Below are 16,368 nucleotides of genomic sequence, written 5' to 3' on the forward strand. Positions count from 1 at the left end.
ATTTGTAAATATAGATAATATGGGGAAAGCATTTTGATAAGAAGGGATTGTGCAAAAAGATAGGCAGAATTAACTGTTCTAATAAAAATTAGGTTGAAGTCAGTTTACAGATCACTTGAAAAATAAGATAAAAGCTTGGGTATTTGTCCTATAGATCATGGCTTCTTACAAATTTTGAGTAAGCATCATCAGAAAACAAGTTAAAATATAGTTTCTTGGGCCTTATCTCTAGATAGTCTCTTTCAATCCACTGTGGCAGGACCCAGGACTCTGCATTTTAACTAACCCAACATCAGCATGCCCTAGGATTTTGACGTACATGGTTCATTATTCACATTTTCAGTATCACTGCTTGTCAAGGAATATTGAAATATTTGCAAGGTGGGGTGGCACCTGGATGGCTCAGTCAGTTCAGCATCCAACTCTTGGTTTCAGCTAGGGTCGTGATCTCAGGGTCATGAGATTGAGCCTTTCCTCAGGCTCAGCACTCAGCAGGGAGTCTTCTTGAGATTCTCTCTCTCCCTCTCCTTCTACCCTCCCACCCTGTTCTCTCTCTCTCTCTCAAAAAAAAAAAATTGTCTAGGAAACTAGTTTTTTGTATTAATGTATTCATAACAAGCTAAAGTAATTAAAGCATGGTTTAATAAAGCAAAAAGTTAACAGGCATGAGGTTAGTCAGACAGACGTTATGAGAGTCCAGAAGTGAGGAGAATTAACTCTTGTCCTGGTTGATATAACTAGTTGTGGAAAGGGCGGGATAGGTGGGAGAGCTTTAAGGAATATAGAACTAATAGAATCCAGGCATGGGTTCGCTTCCTAAGAGCAAAGAATAGTGTGTCCTAACCCCAGTAGATGGTAAACCCCTTGAGGGTAGGAAGTGGATCTTACTAATTTTTATGACCCCAGCTCAGTACAGCATCCAGCACACAGTGCATTCTCAACAAGTGTTTGTTCAGTTCCTAGATAAACCTGTCTTATAATGTACAGCAAAGTCGAAAGGAATCTCACTTTCAGTACCTCTACTTATTATTTTTTTTTATTTTTGACACCATGGCTGACTTGCTTTACCTTGCCTTTTGACTTCCAATAGAAGTTCATATTTAATTGTTTTATGAAAACTGAAATTTAAGTGATTAAAATTACTTAAAATCTAAAAAGTAATAAACATATTTTGATTTTTTTCCCATGAGCAGTGAACTTATATCAATCACATCAGATGCAGCCACAGAATTGTATGAAATTGTCATTTCATGGAAACATAATACATTTCCACTTAGACATTGTGACAGTTTGTTTCTTTTTTTAAAATAAAATTTTCCATATAATATATGGCTTTTAGTGGGAAATAATACACCATGACAAAATATTTAATATAGTTAGCACAAAAAAGTTTACTCTTCTAAAGAACTACTGTTTACAAATCTGATCCTTTCCGAATTATGCAAAATTTGTGAGTGAATTCATAAATGTTCTCCTCTCTAACTCTTTAAACATCAAAAGGGACCATCTTCAAAATCCAAATGTTTCTCCAGCTTTCCGCAGGATATCACAAAACTTCCTGGCAGTGACTTTTAAACAAGTTGAGAAGTTTTATAAGATAAAAATATTTTTTCAGTTGACTTGACAACCATGTACAATGTTAGTGGAGAGTTTATTTGCCCAAGGCTCTTTGTCAAAATGAATTTAAACTGAGATTATTAAAATGTAGCTCAGTTGCACAGTATGAGGAGAGGTGTTGCTAATGTCTTACTTCAAGAATGTTTTCCGTACAATGCATGGGACTTGGTTTTAGAACTATATATTTGGAGGTGTATTTCTGCTATCAGAGAAGAGACATTTAAAATTATTCAGGAAACAAAAAAAAAATCATATGCATAAATGGAGAGTTTTGATCCACTCTGGTTTGGTTGTTTAGAGATCTCTCTGCTTGACCTTTGGACTGCCTGGCTCTGAGTCCCAACTCCACCATTAACCTCTACCCATTCCTCATGTATAGAATAGAAGTCATGATAATAGAAACATGATGGGGATATTGTGAGGATCAAGTGATATCATCATTGTTAATGATTAATACAGCGACTGGTGCAGATAAAGGTTCACAGTTTGTTTTATTTCAAATCTGTAGAATCAGAACTAAGCTATGTTTCCTGACAGTTCCAGATGTGTGGTTGAAAGAAAAAAAAAAAAAGCCCCATCCCAATTTAATGATAATCTTTTCTGTTACAAGTTAAATAGCTTTAGGAAAATTGAACTAATGGTAAACAATGCTTGAATCATCAGATCTCTCCATGGCTAGAGCTAATTTCTTACATGAGAATCAGGATCCCAAAAGGAAAATGATCATCTGGATGAGAAGTTGTAATCTTCCCAATTTGGAAAATCACATTACACTACTTTGGGAAAATCTCCAAATTGCTAAATCTTGGAAACAAAACCTCTCCTTCTCTCAAATGGACATATTGTTTAAGAAGTTTTATTGTTTCTGAAAAAGATCAGTTGCTTTCAGAAGTAATAGCATTTGTGTATGGTTTGACAGACTGTACCACCACAGATGGAAGAGCTGAGCATGTTCCACAGGGCAAGTGGCTGTTGATGAAACAGGGTCACCCAGCAACGTGTGTTGCTGCCAGAATTCCTCCCTTGTGGAGGTGAGACAGTGATCCTGGCAAGGACTGCGTCCAAACCGTACTATTAGAAATGCATGAAGGCATTTTATTCAATTTTGTGAGATTCTGCCTTATTTGCAATTTCTTTTTTTTTTAAAGATTTTATTTATTTATCTGACAGAGAGAGCACAAGTAGGCAGAGTGGCAGGCAGAGGGAGAGGGAGAAGCAGGCTGAGCAGAGAGCCTGACACGGGGCTCGATCCCAGGACCCTGGGATCACAACCTGAGCCAAAGGCAGATGCTTAACTGACTGAGCCACCCAGGCACCCCAGCAATTTCTTTTCTTAATTTAACATCAAAGCAAAGTAAATTCTTGCCGTTATTCTTTACTTGGTTTTTCCTTAAAGTCCACAACTTCCCCAAAGCAACTTCTACAAATAACAGCAAATTTCACATAATGATGTTTATCTTTTTGTGCTTTTTGACAAGCTAGAATGATGAGGTTTCTCTGACTTCTTGCCCCCATTAAAAGAATCATTATATATATATTCCATTATATATATATTCCAGGCACTGTGCAGGCATTTTACATCATCCTCATGTAATTTTCCTAACAACCAGTTAGGAAAGTATATTTCATAAATGAGGAAACCGAGGCACATTTCTTTATTATTATTTACTTGTCTCTAGTCCCATGAATAAGGGGGCGGGAGATACAGAATTCACATGTCTTTCAACTTCAACATCTTTCACCGCACCTCCCAGTAACTAAACTGGTCCATACCTACTCCACATCACCTCTTACTTTTCCTCTTTATTATTAAAGTATGAAAAACATTTATCTTCCTAGTCTGTCAGTCATCCTATTAATGTGTGTTGATACAGACCTTAAAGACATTAATTAGAATAGGAGTGAAAAATATGATTCAACATAGAGCTGAATTTTTCTAACATGAAAATATGGAAAATGATATTCAGTCATATATTTTCAGTTATATTTAGACCAGAATTTTTGGAGTCTTCAAAAGTTAGCAAACAGTGATTTCCTCATTCATTATTTTTAACTCAGAAGTTAATTACTTATTCCAGCCATATTTTCTTCTTTCAAAACATGTTAAATATAACAATTTTGATTCAAAGTTTTAATTCATCTCAATGAAAAAGTAATTTGATCATCATGAAAATTTTTATTTTGATTTGAGAACACATACGTAGTCTAGTTGTGATTTCCCTTAGCAGCTTCCACACAATTCTTTTATTAACACTTTAAAATATAATGTAGATATTTTAGCTATTTGTTATTTTTACTATAAAGGACTACTTTATTATCTAGATCATACAGAATGAGAAAAGGGAACCCTTGACTATCCTGCCATCATTCCAAACTTGGCCTGTACAAAATCAAACCTTTCCTCCCCCTGTGTCTTCACTATTAACCTTCACTATGAGAATTCAGTGTGGATTATATGAACGTTTTCCTGCAATAGAAGTGATTCTACATGGTGACTTGATTCAGCATTTAAGTACGGTTTATAGAGTATGATTCCAGTATGCCATGATCTTAGGGAGATGAGCAAGTTCCTATCCTCAAGAAGTTGCAGCATTAACCAGAAGTTAAAATGGATAATGCAATGTAGAAAATGCTGTAACAGTGTTGTCTGCAGAATCCGATGTTAGGACAGAGTACACATACATAAGATGGAAGTTAGTGAAAGAAAACCTCATGAAGGTAATCAACAGTATCCTTGAAGATAAAGTAGAATTCATCCAGGCAAAGACATTGAAGGAGAGACACTTTGGACAGGGCAGGAGAGGGAATGGAATTCGTAGATGCCAAATGTATCACGGCCAGTCACATGATTCTAGAGGCAGCCACCTAGCTACAGACTTCACCACTTTCCACTCTCTCACTGTAGAACCTTGGGAAAGTTATTTCTCATCAGCAAAAATGGGGTTTTAATAGTCCCTACCTCGTAGAGTCTTTAATTCAAGCTTATAAACCCATTTGTATGGTGTGTGACACACAGAAAATGCTAAATGACAATTAATTGTAAAAGAATAAGAAAGAACATACTGTTTGCGACACGAGAAATCATTTACTGAAAAGAAAATGCAGTAAAGGATTTGGAAGAAGATAAAGAGACTTTGTACCATGTTAGAGAGCTGGGAAGTGCCATAGGGGTAATGCGGAAGGTAATGGCAATGGGTTGTGTTTTAAATTAACTTCACTGGGACAGAGTAGAAGAAAAAGAGAGAATGTTGGTAAAGATTAGAGCCCCGGAGCCCAATAACGCCGTAATAATTGTTGAGACTAAATACTTTATAATCCTTTTTAATAGTAACAAAGGAATTGAAAGGAGGTGACAGATGAGAGAAATATTTGGGAAGTAGAACTGGCAGGACTTGCCCTCTCACACGGAGTAAATAAAATAGCCTGGGGGGATGATGATCTGAGAGAAGGGATAAATGACCTGAAGATTCTTGATTTGGCAGACTGGGTGGCCAGCAAAGGCACAAAGAAGAGAGTGAAGGAAAAATAGAATATAGGAATAAGTAGAGGTTTGAAAGAGAAAATAGTGAGAGCAGTTTTTCCACATACTGAATTTAACATTCTCCTAGTACATCCATTTGGAGATAAGTCAGATTTTTAAATAGAGTTTCAACTTAAAGCAACAGCTTCAAGATTCACTAGAAAAAATAAAGATGGCCAGGAATGGGAAGGTTTCCCAGGGACAGTTTTTGTTATATGATGAGTGGAAGAAGGCAGTCTAATGAAGCAGATGGGGAAAATAATAGTTTTAATGTGGTTTCAGATTTGATAGAAGGTATGAATAAAGGATCTCCAGGCAAGAACAAGAATTTTGTATGGTTGAATAGAAGCTTAACTATTTCTATGTGTTTCATATATACTACTCTGTGAAAAATTTATCTACAGATCATTTTGATAAAGGTGACTAAATATGTTATTTACCAGATAGATTGGGAAAATGTTTTTTACTAAATAAAAATATTTGCCTTTAACAAAATAACAAAATTTTAAAAAATAAATCAATCTGAAACCTGGTTTTATTTTTGACCTTTTAAACCAATTCATCTCCCATTATTTTAAGTATTTATCTGTTATTTTATTGCCATTAAAAAAGTTAAAACATACTTATCTAATGTAATTTTTTATTTTAATTATATTCTGAATCAGCATGGGCATTAATCATGACAATGACCACCCATCATGTGCTGATGGTCTTCATATCATGTCTGGTGAATGGATTAAAGGACAAAATCTTGGTGATGTTTCATGGTCCCGATGTAGCAAGGAAGATTTGGAAAGATTTCTAAGGTACTGAGGTCATTTACTATTGTTGTATTGTCAATGTTTACCTGTGCCTGCTTCTGCTACCAACCAGGGAAGGTGGCACGGTAGAGTGGAGAGGACACCAGATTAAGGATCAAGGCAGTCGGTTCCAATGCTGGCTCTCCCACTGACTCATAGTGTGATTTGGAACATATTATTTAACCCATCTGCTTCTTAGTTTCCACATTTTCTTATAAAAGAATGAGCAAGATGATTTGTAAGATTGGAAAATTATCTGTCACAGTATTTAATTGCCTCTTCAAAATTTCCCCGTGGAAACATTCTCATTGCTCATCACTCAGCACATCCGTTATCACAAAGAACCTCTTTAACACAAGCTCCACTCTTCCATTGTGATACTTCTAAACTCTGAATTTTTTTCATTAATACATCGTTATCACCATTATAATAGTCCTCATTCTCGTCTTTGCCACTTTCAACAGCGGGAGCAGTTTCTCTCTTGTTGGAAAAAGAAATGAAAAATACTATTTTGTTTTATTTTTCATTTTAAAGCCCTTGTTATTTACTTATCCCTTTGGTATTAAAGGAGCAGCTGAAATAGTACATGATATACAAAGTGAGTGAGAGATGTTTCAAGTATGCACAAGTCTCACGAAGGTAGAGAGGAGCACCTAGCTAGCTAAGTTCACTATACAGATAAATTTTATTCAGGTTTCCATACCATTTCAATTGGCAAGCCTGTTTTTTCTGTTCAATGAATATGAAAATCCACCAAAATACAGTGTTTTCTACCATACCATACCTCTGGTGTGAGCTATGTGCAGTACATTCTGTGAATGATGTAGAGAACAGTATGCAGAGCCTGTAATACCTAATCTCACCACCTCACTGCAACAGTAACCCTTGAGTAGTTCCTAAGGAACATGCGTGATATTGTATGGCCTTCACAAGAATCAGATGCATGATAAAATTAAATGTCACCTCGTAAATGGAAGTTGTCTTACAATGTCAAATACTAAAATATCGGTACTATTAATACTCACTTGACAGAGCCTTCCATATATTCTCTCAGCCCCCAAATATAATTGATTTCTTACCTTTACACATTATTTTTGGGCAAGTTACGCTCCTAGTCTGAGCTTCTTCATCTTATAAGTGTGTATAATAATAATCACCTTACCGTGTTATGTAGATTAGCGGAAAGACCTATGAAAGACCTTTATAATCCAAAACATTCTGTTAACTTGAATATTATTATTATTAGGATTATCTTATATAGTTGTATATAAATGATTCTCATATAGGGGATGATTTCTATGGATATTCAGTAGAACTTATAAATCAAAGTAAGAACATATATTTAACATTATAAAAATGTTTCCTGTTGCTATGCTAATTACAACAAGTTTTTACATGAAATTCAAAATTTTACACACATCTGCATTTTGCCAGGTCAAAGGCAAGTAACTGCTTGCTACAGACAAACCCCCAGAGTGTCAATTCCGTGATGGTTCCCTCCAAGTTGCCAGGGATGACATACACCGCTGACGAGCAATGTCAGATTCTCTTTGGGCCATTGGCTTCCTTTTGTCAAGAGATGCAGGTAAGGGTTGTGTCCAGATGCGATTTTTTAAGTGTATGTTCACATTCATTGTTTAGAAGCATTGATTGGAGGTGGGAAAGGTAACTTTATTTCAGAGTTTGTGGCTCTTTTGAGAGCACCCCAATCTTGGAAAGAGAGATTTTCTAAGAAAAGGTTATTGCATTTTTTCCCCTAGCACTTTTGGAAGTGATAGAAATAAGGCGTGGACATGTAATCTAAGTCAGGAAGGAATGACCCAATAATTTCAATTTCAAAAATGGGCACTGATGTCAAGGAAGTATTTATATTGTGCCAGCTCAGTGCTTCTATTTTAAATCTCTTACTTTCTTACATGGTAGGTAACCGGGTGAAAATATAGTGGAAAAGATACATGGGGGCACCTGGGTGGCTCAGTTGGTTGGGCGACTGCCTTCGGCTCGGGTCATGATCCTGGAGTCCCAGGATCGAGTCCCGCATCGGGCTCCCTGCTCGGCAGGGAGTCTGCTTCTCCCGCTGACCCTCCTCCCTCTCATTCTCTCTGTCTCAAATAAATAAATAAAATCTTTAAAAGAAAAAAAAAGATACATGAACATGTAATTGGAGAGGAAGAATTATATCTTTTAACCCTGAAAATAAAGTGTTAAAAATATGTTCTACCAGAACAAAAACTAGAGAGTACATTTTTAAATAGTTGAACTACAGGAAAGGGGTAAATATATGATGGTAAACTTTGTAATATCTATATATTAATACGCAAATGGTCACTAATTATTCAGAGAGGCAAATGGTATCAGTCTAGAAAATATGAAGTCTGAAAGATTGAGCAAAATGACCTTCTTAATTGATATAAGAATTTTAGCTCTTCTTACTTTCCCTTCTTTCTTTTCTTTTTTCTTTTGGCTGCCCATCCCCTACTTGCCCATCTATTCCCACCTATTCCCAACACACACACACACACACACAAACACAAACACACACACACACTTTGTATTGCAGGAATAAACTGATAGTCATGCTTAGAGTTAGTTGGTAGCTGTATTTCATTCTACCTAAGTTTCTATGATTGCCTCAAAGGACTTTGGCTTTGTTGAAGATAATGCTGTTTTGAAGTACTAGCAGCATAATTAAAATCCATTATAAGTAAAAAAGCATACGGCTTTTCTCTTCTTTGTGGTTCTTATCCAAGGAGTTTTTTACTTACCATTTTCTTCTTATCCATTTCCCACACTGGTGGGTAAGCTCCAGGAGGGCAGAGAGCATTTCTCCAGCATCTAGCCCAGCGGCTGGCACATGGTAGGCATTCAGTGAGCGTTTGACTTAAGATTAATATAAGTGAATGTATGAAGGAGTTGGAGCTGCCTTAAATGTGACATGTCAAAAAATGTGTAGACTATAGAATCCATCTGGCAATAGTGGAGCTCAAAAGGAACTGTTGGCAGGGTGGCTGGGTGGCTCAGTCAGTTAAGCAACTGATCTTGGTTTTGGCTCAGGTCCTGATCTGAGGTTGTGAGATCGAGCCCTGCGTCAGGATCCATGCTCAGTGTGGAGTCTGCTTGAGATTCTCTCTCTCTGCCCCTCCTCTCTCTCTCTCTCTCTCTCTCTCTCTCACACACACACACAGGCATAAATCTTTAAAAAAAAAAAAAAGGGAACTGCTGGTGTAGGTGTGTGATTGTGAGCTGGTTCCCAAGGGTTTGTATGTGGCAAAGTTATAGGTCCTTGAGACTTAGTCTCAGGTGTGATGATTCAATAGTAGGCAACTTGGCTCTGTACAATCTGCCCCTGATACCTCCCTGACCTTCTTGTTCACTGTTCTCATTCTGGGCCTTCAGACAATCAAAAAAGTGGGTTATAGTCTTCTTTCTTAAATCTTCATGGCAAAACGAGTGTTTTGAGGTACATTTCCGCGTGCTGAGATTAGCATTGTTTTGGAAAACAGACTAGGCTCTTTCTGCTCCCCATTGTAGTATTATGTGGGAGGTAGTTTCAGTTCACGCGATACAGAGAATTGATAGTGCTGATAAATGTAAAATTTTCATGTTTTAGAAGGCACCCCAAGTGTTAGAAAAACTCTGCAAATGATCAACTGCAAACATGATTTTGGTAAATTTTAGATTATTTTTCACAAGCATTGTATTTAAGAGCTTTTAGAAATTATTTTATATTGCGGTTAGTTAAATCATACTAATACCATTCTACAATATTTTGAACTCTCAAAAAATGCCTCATAGTACATTAATTATATTTGTGATCTAATTTGATTCCTATAGATATTATATGCCATAGTTATTACTCGGCCCTGTTTTACAACAAATTTTACAAACAAAATTTGAGGCCTGTAGAAGTTAAATAACTGTTAAGTTCTTATACCCATCAGGAGGGAGGGTTAGGTGCAGATCCAAACAATGCAGTACATTTTGACCACTGTGCTTTACTGCCTCTTAGGGAACTCAAACTTCTTTAAGGGTTAAAATCATAGATCAGATCCCAGGGTGCCTGTGTGGTTCAGTCGGTTCAGTGTCTGACTCTTGATTTCAGCTCAGGTCATCATCTCAGGATCATGAGACTAAGCCCCACATTGGGCTCTGCACTGAGCATGGAGCCTGCTTAAGATTGTCTCTCTCCCTCTTCTTCTGCCCTTCCCTGACACCCCATCATATGCTCTCTCTGTGTCTCAAAAAAAAAATCATAAATCATATCCTATTTATTTAACTGACTTCGTTTCTTCTGCTATAGCATCTGCGTCATCAGGGTTAAGAAATATCTTAATTGACTTATTTTATTTTTCTAAGCTATTCTCCTCTATTATATGTTATTTCTCACTAACCTACCTGCATGGAGTTTCTTCCATCTCTGAAAATGTAAGTGTTTATTATAGGATTTTAAATCTGTATTTCTCAGTGTCCTAGGATGTTGCTGTATTTTTAACTAGGCATTTTGTAAATAAAATTAAGTTTCAGGTATTCAGAAATACTCTTTTTTTACCCTCAAGTTTTATGTGTCTGACATTTTTATTGATAAAATCAGTTTTTTCTTTATTTCTATCTGTGTGTAATATTTCTTAAAATTTATTTTTAAAACAATCCTGAAAGAATTGGACTGCTGTGGAAAAGCAACACCTCTGGGTCAGGGTTTGATTGGAGAACACTGGTTGGAGGGCCATGAACCCAGTCTTTAATAATGCTTCTGCCTCTTATTAGTTGTGTAGCCTTAGTCAAAAATTTTTTTCTCTTTAAGACACACTCTATAAAACAAAAAGTTGGACTATGTTATCTTTCTGAGTCTTAGAGCTAAGAGAATGGACCTCTGTGATTCCACAATCATTTTCTGATACAACTCCTGAAAATCATGAGTTCAATTCCAAATTAGTGCAGAGTACAAAGTGTAGTACCTAGATCAATAGAGCCATTGAAGAGAATATTTACAAATATAGTCACTGGTTTATAAATATTTCTTTGAGTTCCAACTACTTTTCAAGCACAGCTTTGTACACTAATAATAGAGCAGGAAACAAAGACCCCACCTTTCATGGAGCTTACATTTTTGTTGCAAAAAACAGGCGAAAACATTTATAAATACATTTTAGCAAATACATTTATAACATGTCAGTTGGTAATAAATGTTTTGGAGAGGTGTAAACCCAGGTAAGAAGAATAAGGAGTAAAACCAGGGATTGGGAGGGTAGGAGTGATGTTCTTTTCTATAGGGTGATCTGGGAAGGCCTCCTGGAGAAAGTGACATTTATTTCGAGATCTGAAGGCAGTGAGAGAGCAGGCTATGCATTTATCGTGGGAGGAATATGGAAAGAGAAAAGAGAAAGCAGAATGCCCTGGAATGAAGTTTTAGTCATGTTTCAAGTTTAAGATGCTCATTAAATATCCAGCTAGAGCTGTAAGTTGGTCCGGGATAGATATTTATGTGGAAGTCATCAATAAGTAGGTGATATTGAAGATGTGATACTAGATGATTACAGCAGGAATGGAGTTAGATAAAAATGACAAGGGAGAGACAGAGAAGTTGGTGACTACCATATTTGGAGATGAGGAACATAAGGAGAAACCAACAAGTAAAACTCTGAAGACATCTGTTGGTAGGAACAGAACCAAGAGAAAGCAAGATCATGGAGGCTCAGTGAAGACATTTTTCAAAGTGGAAATGAAAAGGCGGAAAAGAGCGGAGTAAAAAGAAGTCTGAGAATATGTAATTTATTTGTTTTTCCCACAAGATTTGGTACTCTGTGAGTTGGAGCCATCTGGAAATCCCTGAACATGTGTCAGGAGGTATAACTTAAAAATATAAGGGAAATAGTTGTGAAGTGTAGAATATTGGAGAGTTCTCCTGGTTAAGCCACACACGTGGATACACATGCAGTCACCACATCTGCTAGTCAGTCATCCAGCCTTTATAAACAAAACAAGTCTCTTAGAAGACAGGCTTGGTAACATCGAAGAAATTATCTATCAGTTCTTTTTATTACTGTTCCTCTGACACCTAAAACAGTGCTCAAAAAATATATGTTAAATGAAGAAGTGAACCAGTTGAGTGATGGAATAATGATTCTAAATTTTCACTCATAGTCAAGTCTTGGATATATCATACGTCAGGATAGCATTAAGATAAACTAAATGTTATTCAGTATTAACTCAGTGATTACACAAAACCAACTATAAGTACAGATGGCTTATGTTTCACATCTTATATGTGAGTTAATCAGGCATCCTATGATCATCCCATTTCCCATCAATTATAAATAAGTATCAGGTTGCATGGAGTGAGGATTCATAGCAACTCTTCTACATGTGTGTCTCTGGTAGAGTCTTAGAGACAATGGCAGTTGGTCCATAGTATTTGAATTAGCTAAGAAATATGGCTTTCCATATGTGTAAACAGATAGTTATACACAAGTGCTAGAGACTCCAACATTACATACATGCTGATCTAATTAATGATGTAAATTTACCCTTAGGATTGTAACTTACATCTGCAAAATGTTTAAAGGAATAGACATCTGTTGAGGCATAAAGACAATGTTTAAATGATTGTGAAACAACTCAACCTCCAGTAATAATAGCTCACTCTTCTGACTTAATGTGCTAACTTCTTGAAGGCTCATTCCTGAGTCCTAAGTAGTTGGTACTTCTAGGCCATCTGGCATCTTGTGGCTGAGCCAGCATAAGTCCAAACAGCATCAAGTCATCATAGTAGCTTCCTGAACTTACCCACCCTGGCTCAGAATTCAGCAGTATGGGTGTTTCCCTAGAAACAGTAAGGAGTGGCTGCATGAGAGTTGCATTTTTTGAGTGAGAAGGAAGTATGCTAAAAACCTGAAGACCTCCAGGAAACCTAAGGATCTGCCTTTGGTTTTGGAGTAGGCACATAGTGAATTGGATGTATATTATATCATATAGAAAGCTTCCTGCTTTGATCAAATCATATGGTGACTTAAAAAAGTAATGAAGAAAGTTCCAGTTTCACAGTTTTCTTATATTGAATTGGTACATCAAAGGCAATGGACTTCTAAAACCTCTCATGTGATCCAGTGAAGAGGCTGCCATTGAAATGAGGTAGATTATGAAGAATTCTAAAAGGCTGAGTCTTTGATCTGGCCTTGTGAAATTCCAGAGGCAACAGGAATTTGGACTTGAAAAGATGTGGCATCAAATAGCCCTCGATGGCTAGTAATTGTTAGGGCAATTAAGATAGCATCACTGATAAAACATGTTGTCAAGATTGATGAAGTTGCCAGGTTAGCCTGGTGATGGGTATTAAAGAGGGCATGTACTGAATGGAGCACTGGGTGTTATACGCAAACAATGAGTCATGGAACACTACATCAAAAACTAATGATGTAATGTATGGTGATTAACATAACATAATAAAATTTAAAAAAAAGATTGATGAAGTTGCAAATTTTAAATCCTTCCTTCCTATAAGAGCAGTAAAACTATGGTGGGTTAGAACTACCAGGAATTGATTCTGAATGTGTCGTATTCTAATCAAAGCTAAATCTTATCCTTCGAGCTTTAGCACTGCCTAGTCTGTGAGGACATGAGTTTCATGGCAACTTACTTGACTGCATAATCCAGCTACTTCTTTTCCTAGAACTCATTTTTTCCCATGACTTTTTACTGACATGGGCTTTTATCTTTTTAAGTCCCTATCTTTGTAAATTGCCTATTTACATTTTCACCCGTTTTTTCAGTTTTCTGGCTTTTTTCTTGCTGATTTGCTGTTCTATGTTCTAGGTAAAAATTCCTTATGCCTTAGCAATAGTGTGTTTGTTGTGTGTATACTAACTTTTTATACACTGTCCTTTGTCTCTTAATTTTGAGGTGGACAAATCCATCAAATTCTCCCATGAAGGTTGTGCTATTTATATTTTTTGTTTGTTTCCTTGTTTTTCCATCTTCTACGCATTCTTCCCTACTTTGGAATTAAAATCTTATATAGTACCTTCCCTTTCTTTTAGCTTAAATATTTCTTTAGCACCAGAGACATTTTGGATTTGTTTTTTAATTTATTCATGCAGAGAATTACATATATTAAATAATGTTGATTTATATTACTAGGTATATACACACAGTTTTTCATTTGCTTGATCCTTTTTTCCTTTTCCATTTTATTATGACTTGTGCCTTAAAATCTATTTTGTCTGGCATTAAAACTTCTATTCTGGCTAATATTTTCCATACCTCTATCTTCAGCCTTTCCAGATATAAATATACCTGTGGCTATGGATCTAGATATAGATATGTCTACTAGAGAAAAGCAGTATTTTTCTGTTTAAACCAATGTAATAGGGTTTTTTTTTTTGTATTTTCATCAGCTAATTTAACATTTTTGCATTTATTTAAATTAGTTTTATTTGGAATTTTAATTCTGTCAACCTGTTATGTGTTAGTGTTTCATATTTATATTCTATTTTTCCTCTTTTTCTCCTTTACCACTTCCTATTAGAGAAACCATGTTTTCCCCCTGCATTCAAAAATCATACATTCATTATATGCTTTTATGTGTATTAGGAATCAGTCTTTTTCTCTCATGGTAAATAGTATTCCACTGGTAGATAACCTATTTTCTTTATTAACTCACCCCTTAGTAGACATCTGGGATGTTAACTATTATGAGTAAGGCTACTCTGATCACTTGTGAATAAATATTTGTGTAGACATGTTTTGTTCTGCAATATGAGTACATTAACACATTATATATTAATACATTAATTTCTTACAAACTGTGGCCTGGGGACTGGTTCCCTGCTTTTTTAAATAAAGTTTTACTAGAACACAGTTGCCCCCATTTGTTCATATGTTCTCTTTGGCCACCTTCAAGCTACAATGACAGTGTTGAATAGTTGCAACAGAGACCATATGGCCACAAGCCTAAAATATATACTCTTTGGCACTTTACAGAGTAAGTTTGCTGACCCTATTGCAGGTACTCTGAATTCTGTTATATTCCTCTAAAGAGTATCTCCTCTCTGCACTCATCCACAACCCCTACCCCTCCCCAGAGAATTAAGTGTTAGATTCAAACTGGAAACTTTGTCTTACCCACCGTGGACAACAGCTCATACCTTCAGTCCACTTTTTCCTTATCTGGCCTATATGGAGTGTGTTCTCTGGATGTGTGGGTCAGGTGCAAGCTGATGACAGGCTTCTCTCTCTTCCTTTTGAGATTGGCCAGTCAGTTTTTGACAGCTTTCACCACAGCAGTGTCTGTCTTCACGAGTCTAAAAAGATGGCATGTTTCTCACTGTTGCTTTAGCCATTTAGTGTCATGCCATGACCACAGCCCATGGTCAGATCAAAGCTACAAAGGTGGTAAACGCAACTTGTGCCAATCCCTTCAGCTCCCCTAAAAAGTTCACCTACCTCTGTTCATTCTCCAGAACCAGCAGGTGGTTGTTTTTTGTATTCTGCCCACAAATGATTGTTGTGATCTACAAGATGGTTGGCCTTGGGGAACTGACTCCACCATTGCAAAAGGGGAATCTTTTTATTTTTTCGCTCTCTTTCATACTAGGGATTTCTGCATCATTTTTCTTTGAAATATTTCAGAGAGTTCCTTTTTACTTTACATTCTTTTTCTTTTCTTTGGAGCTTCATTAACTAGGTCCTGAAAATCTTCCTTTCTCTACATTTCTTCTCACTCCTGACTCTCTCTTTCATACTTTCTGATGTGTTCTGTTCAGGAGTCCTTTGCAGCTTGCCGCCTCATTTTTTTGGCTGGGCTTCGACTGCATTTTTCCCCATGTCTGCTACTCAACTTCTGCCACTAAAGATCTTGAAATATTTGGAGTAGAGGAGGGAAAAGAGAAAAAACATCAAGCTTATTTGACTGCCAGGGGCCAAATCTTCTCTGTTAAAGGATAAAGTTTTTGAGATGTAAATAAGCTACATTTCTAGTATTTTTTCCCCCTGTGAGGAAGTTTTATAACATTGGCTAAAATCCAATTATTGTTGCTTTCCATATTCAACATTTATTTAGACTTATCCTCATTTTTATCAGTCTCTTTGCTCACTGTTGTTTTTCAGTCCTTTCCTATGAGATCATATTCCTTCTTGAAATACATCAGTTAGAAGTTCCTTTTTGAGAAGATTGGTTGGTGGTAAATATTCAGTTTTTGTTTCCTGGAAAGACTCTTTATTTAACTGTCAGTCTTGAATAAAATTTTAGCTGAGTTCAGGAGTTTACATTGACAGTTATTTTTTTCCTCTTGCCAGTTTGAATACACCATGTACTCACTTGCTGATGTGGGTGCCAAGATGCTATCTTTGCCATTTTCCTAATTTTAAAAGAAAACTTTCAACATTTCACTATTTTTCATGCTGTTTGTTGTAGTTTCATAGGTGTCCAGTAATTGT

At 36.3% G+C, this 16,368-nt stretch overlaps 1 protein-coding gene across 1 annotated transcript in view; it reads left to right on the top strand.

The window, feature by feature from the left end:
• The window catches only part of ADAMTS19 (ADAM metallopeptidase with thrombospondin type 1 motif 19), a 253,226-nt gene that overhangs the window by 137,190 nt on the left and 99,668 nt on the right, over positions 1-16,368 (top strand). Inside the window, exons 9-10 of the mRNA XM_064595853.1 lie at positions 5,803-5,943; positions 7,372-7,522. Of these exons, the coding sequence (XP_064451923.1) occupies positions 5,803-5,943; positions 7,372-7,522 (292 nt within the window). The remainder of the gene's footprint in view (positions 1-5,802; positions 5,944-7,371; positions 7,523-16,368) is intronic.

This window comes from Mirounga angustirostris, unplaced genomic scaffold, assembly GCF_029215605.1.
Source record: "Mirounga angustirostris isolate CCGP_5_RB_7025 unplaced genomic scaffold, mMirAng1.0.hap1 SCAF_7, whole genome shotgun sequence".
NCBI classification, from domain to species: Eukaryota; Metazoa; Chordata; class Mammalia; order Carnivora; family Phocidae; genus Mirounga; species Mirounga angustirostris.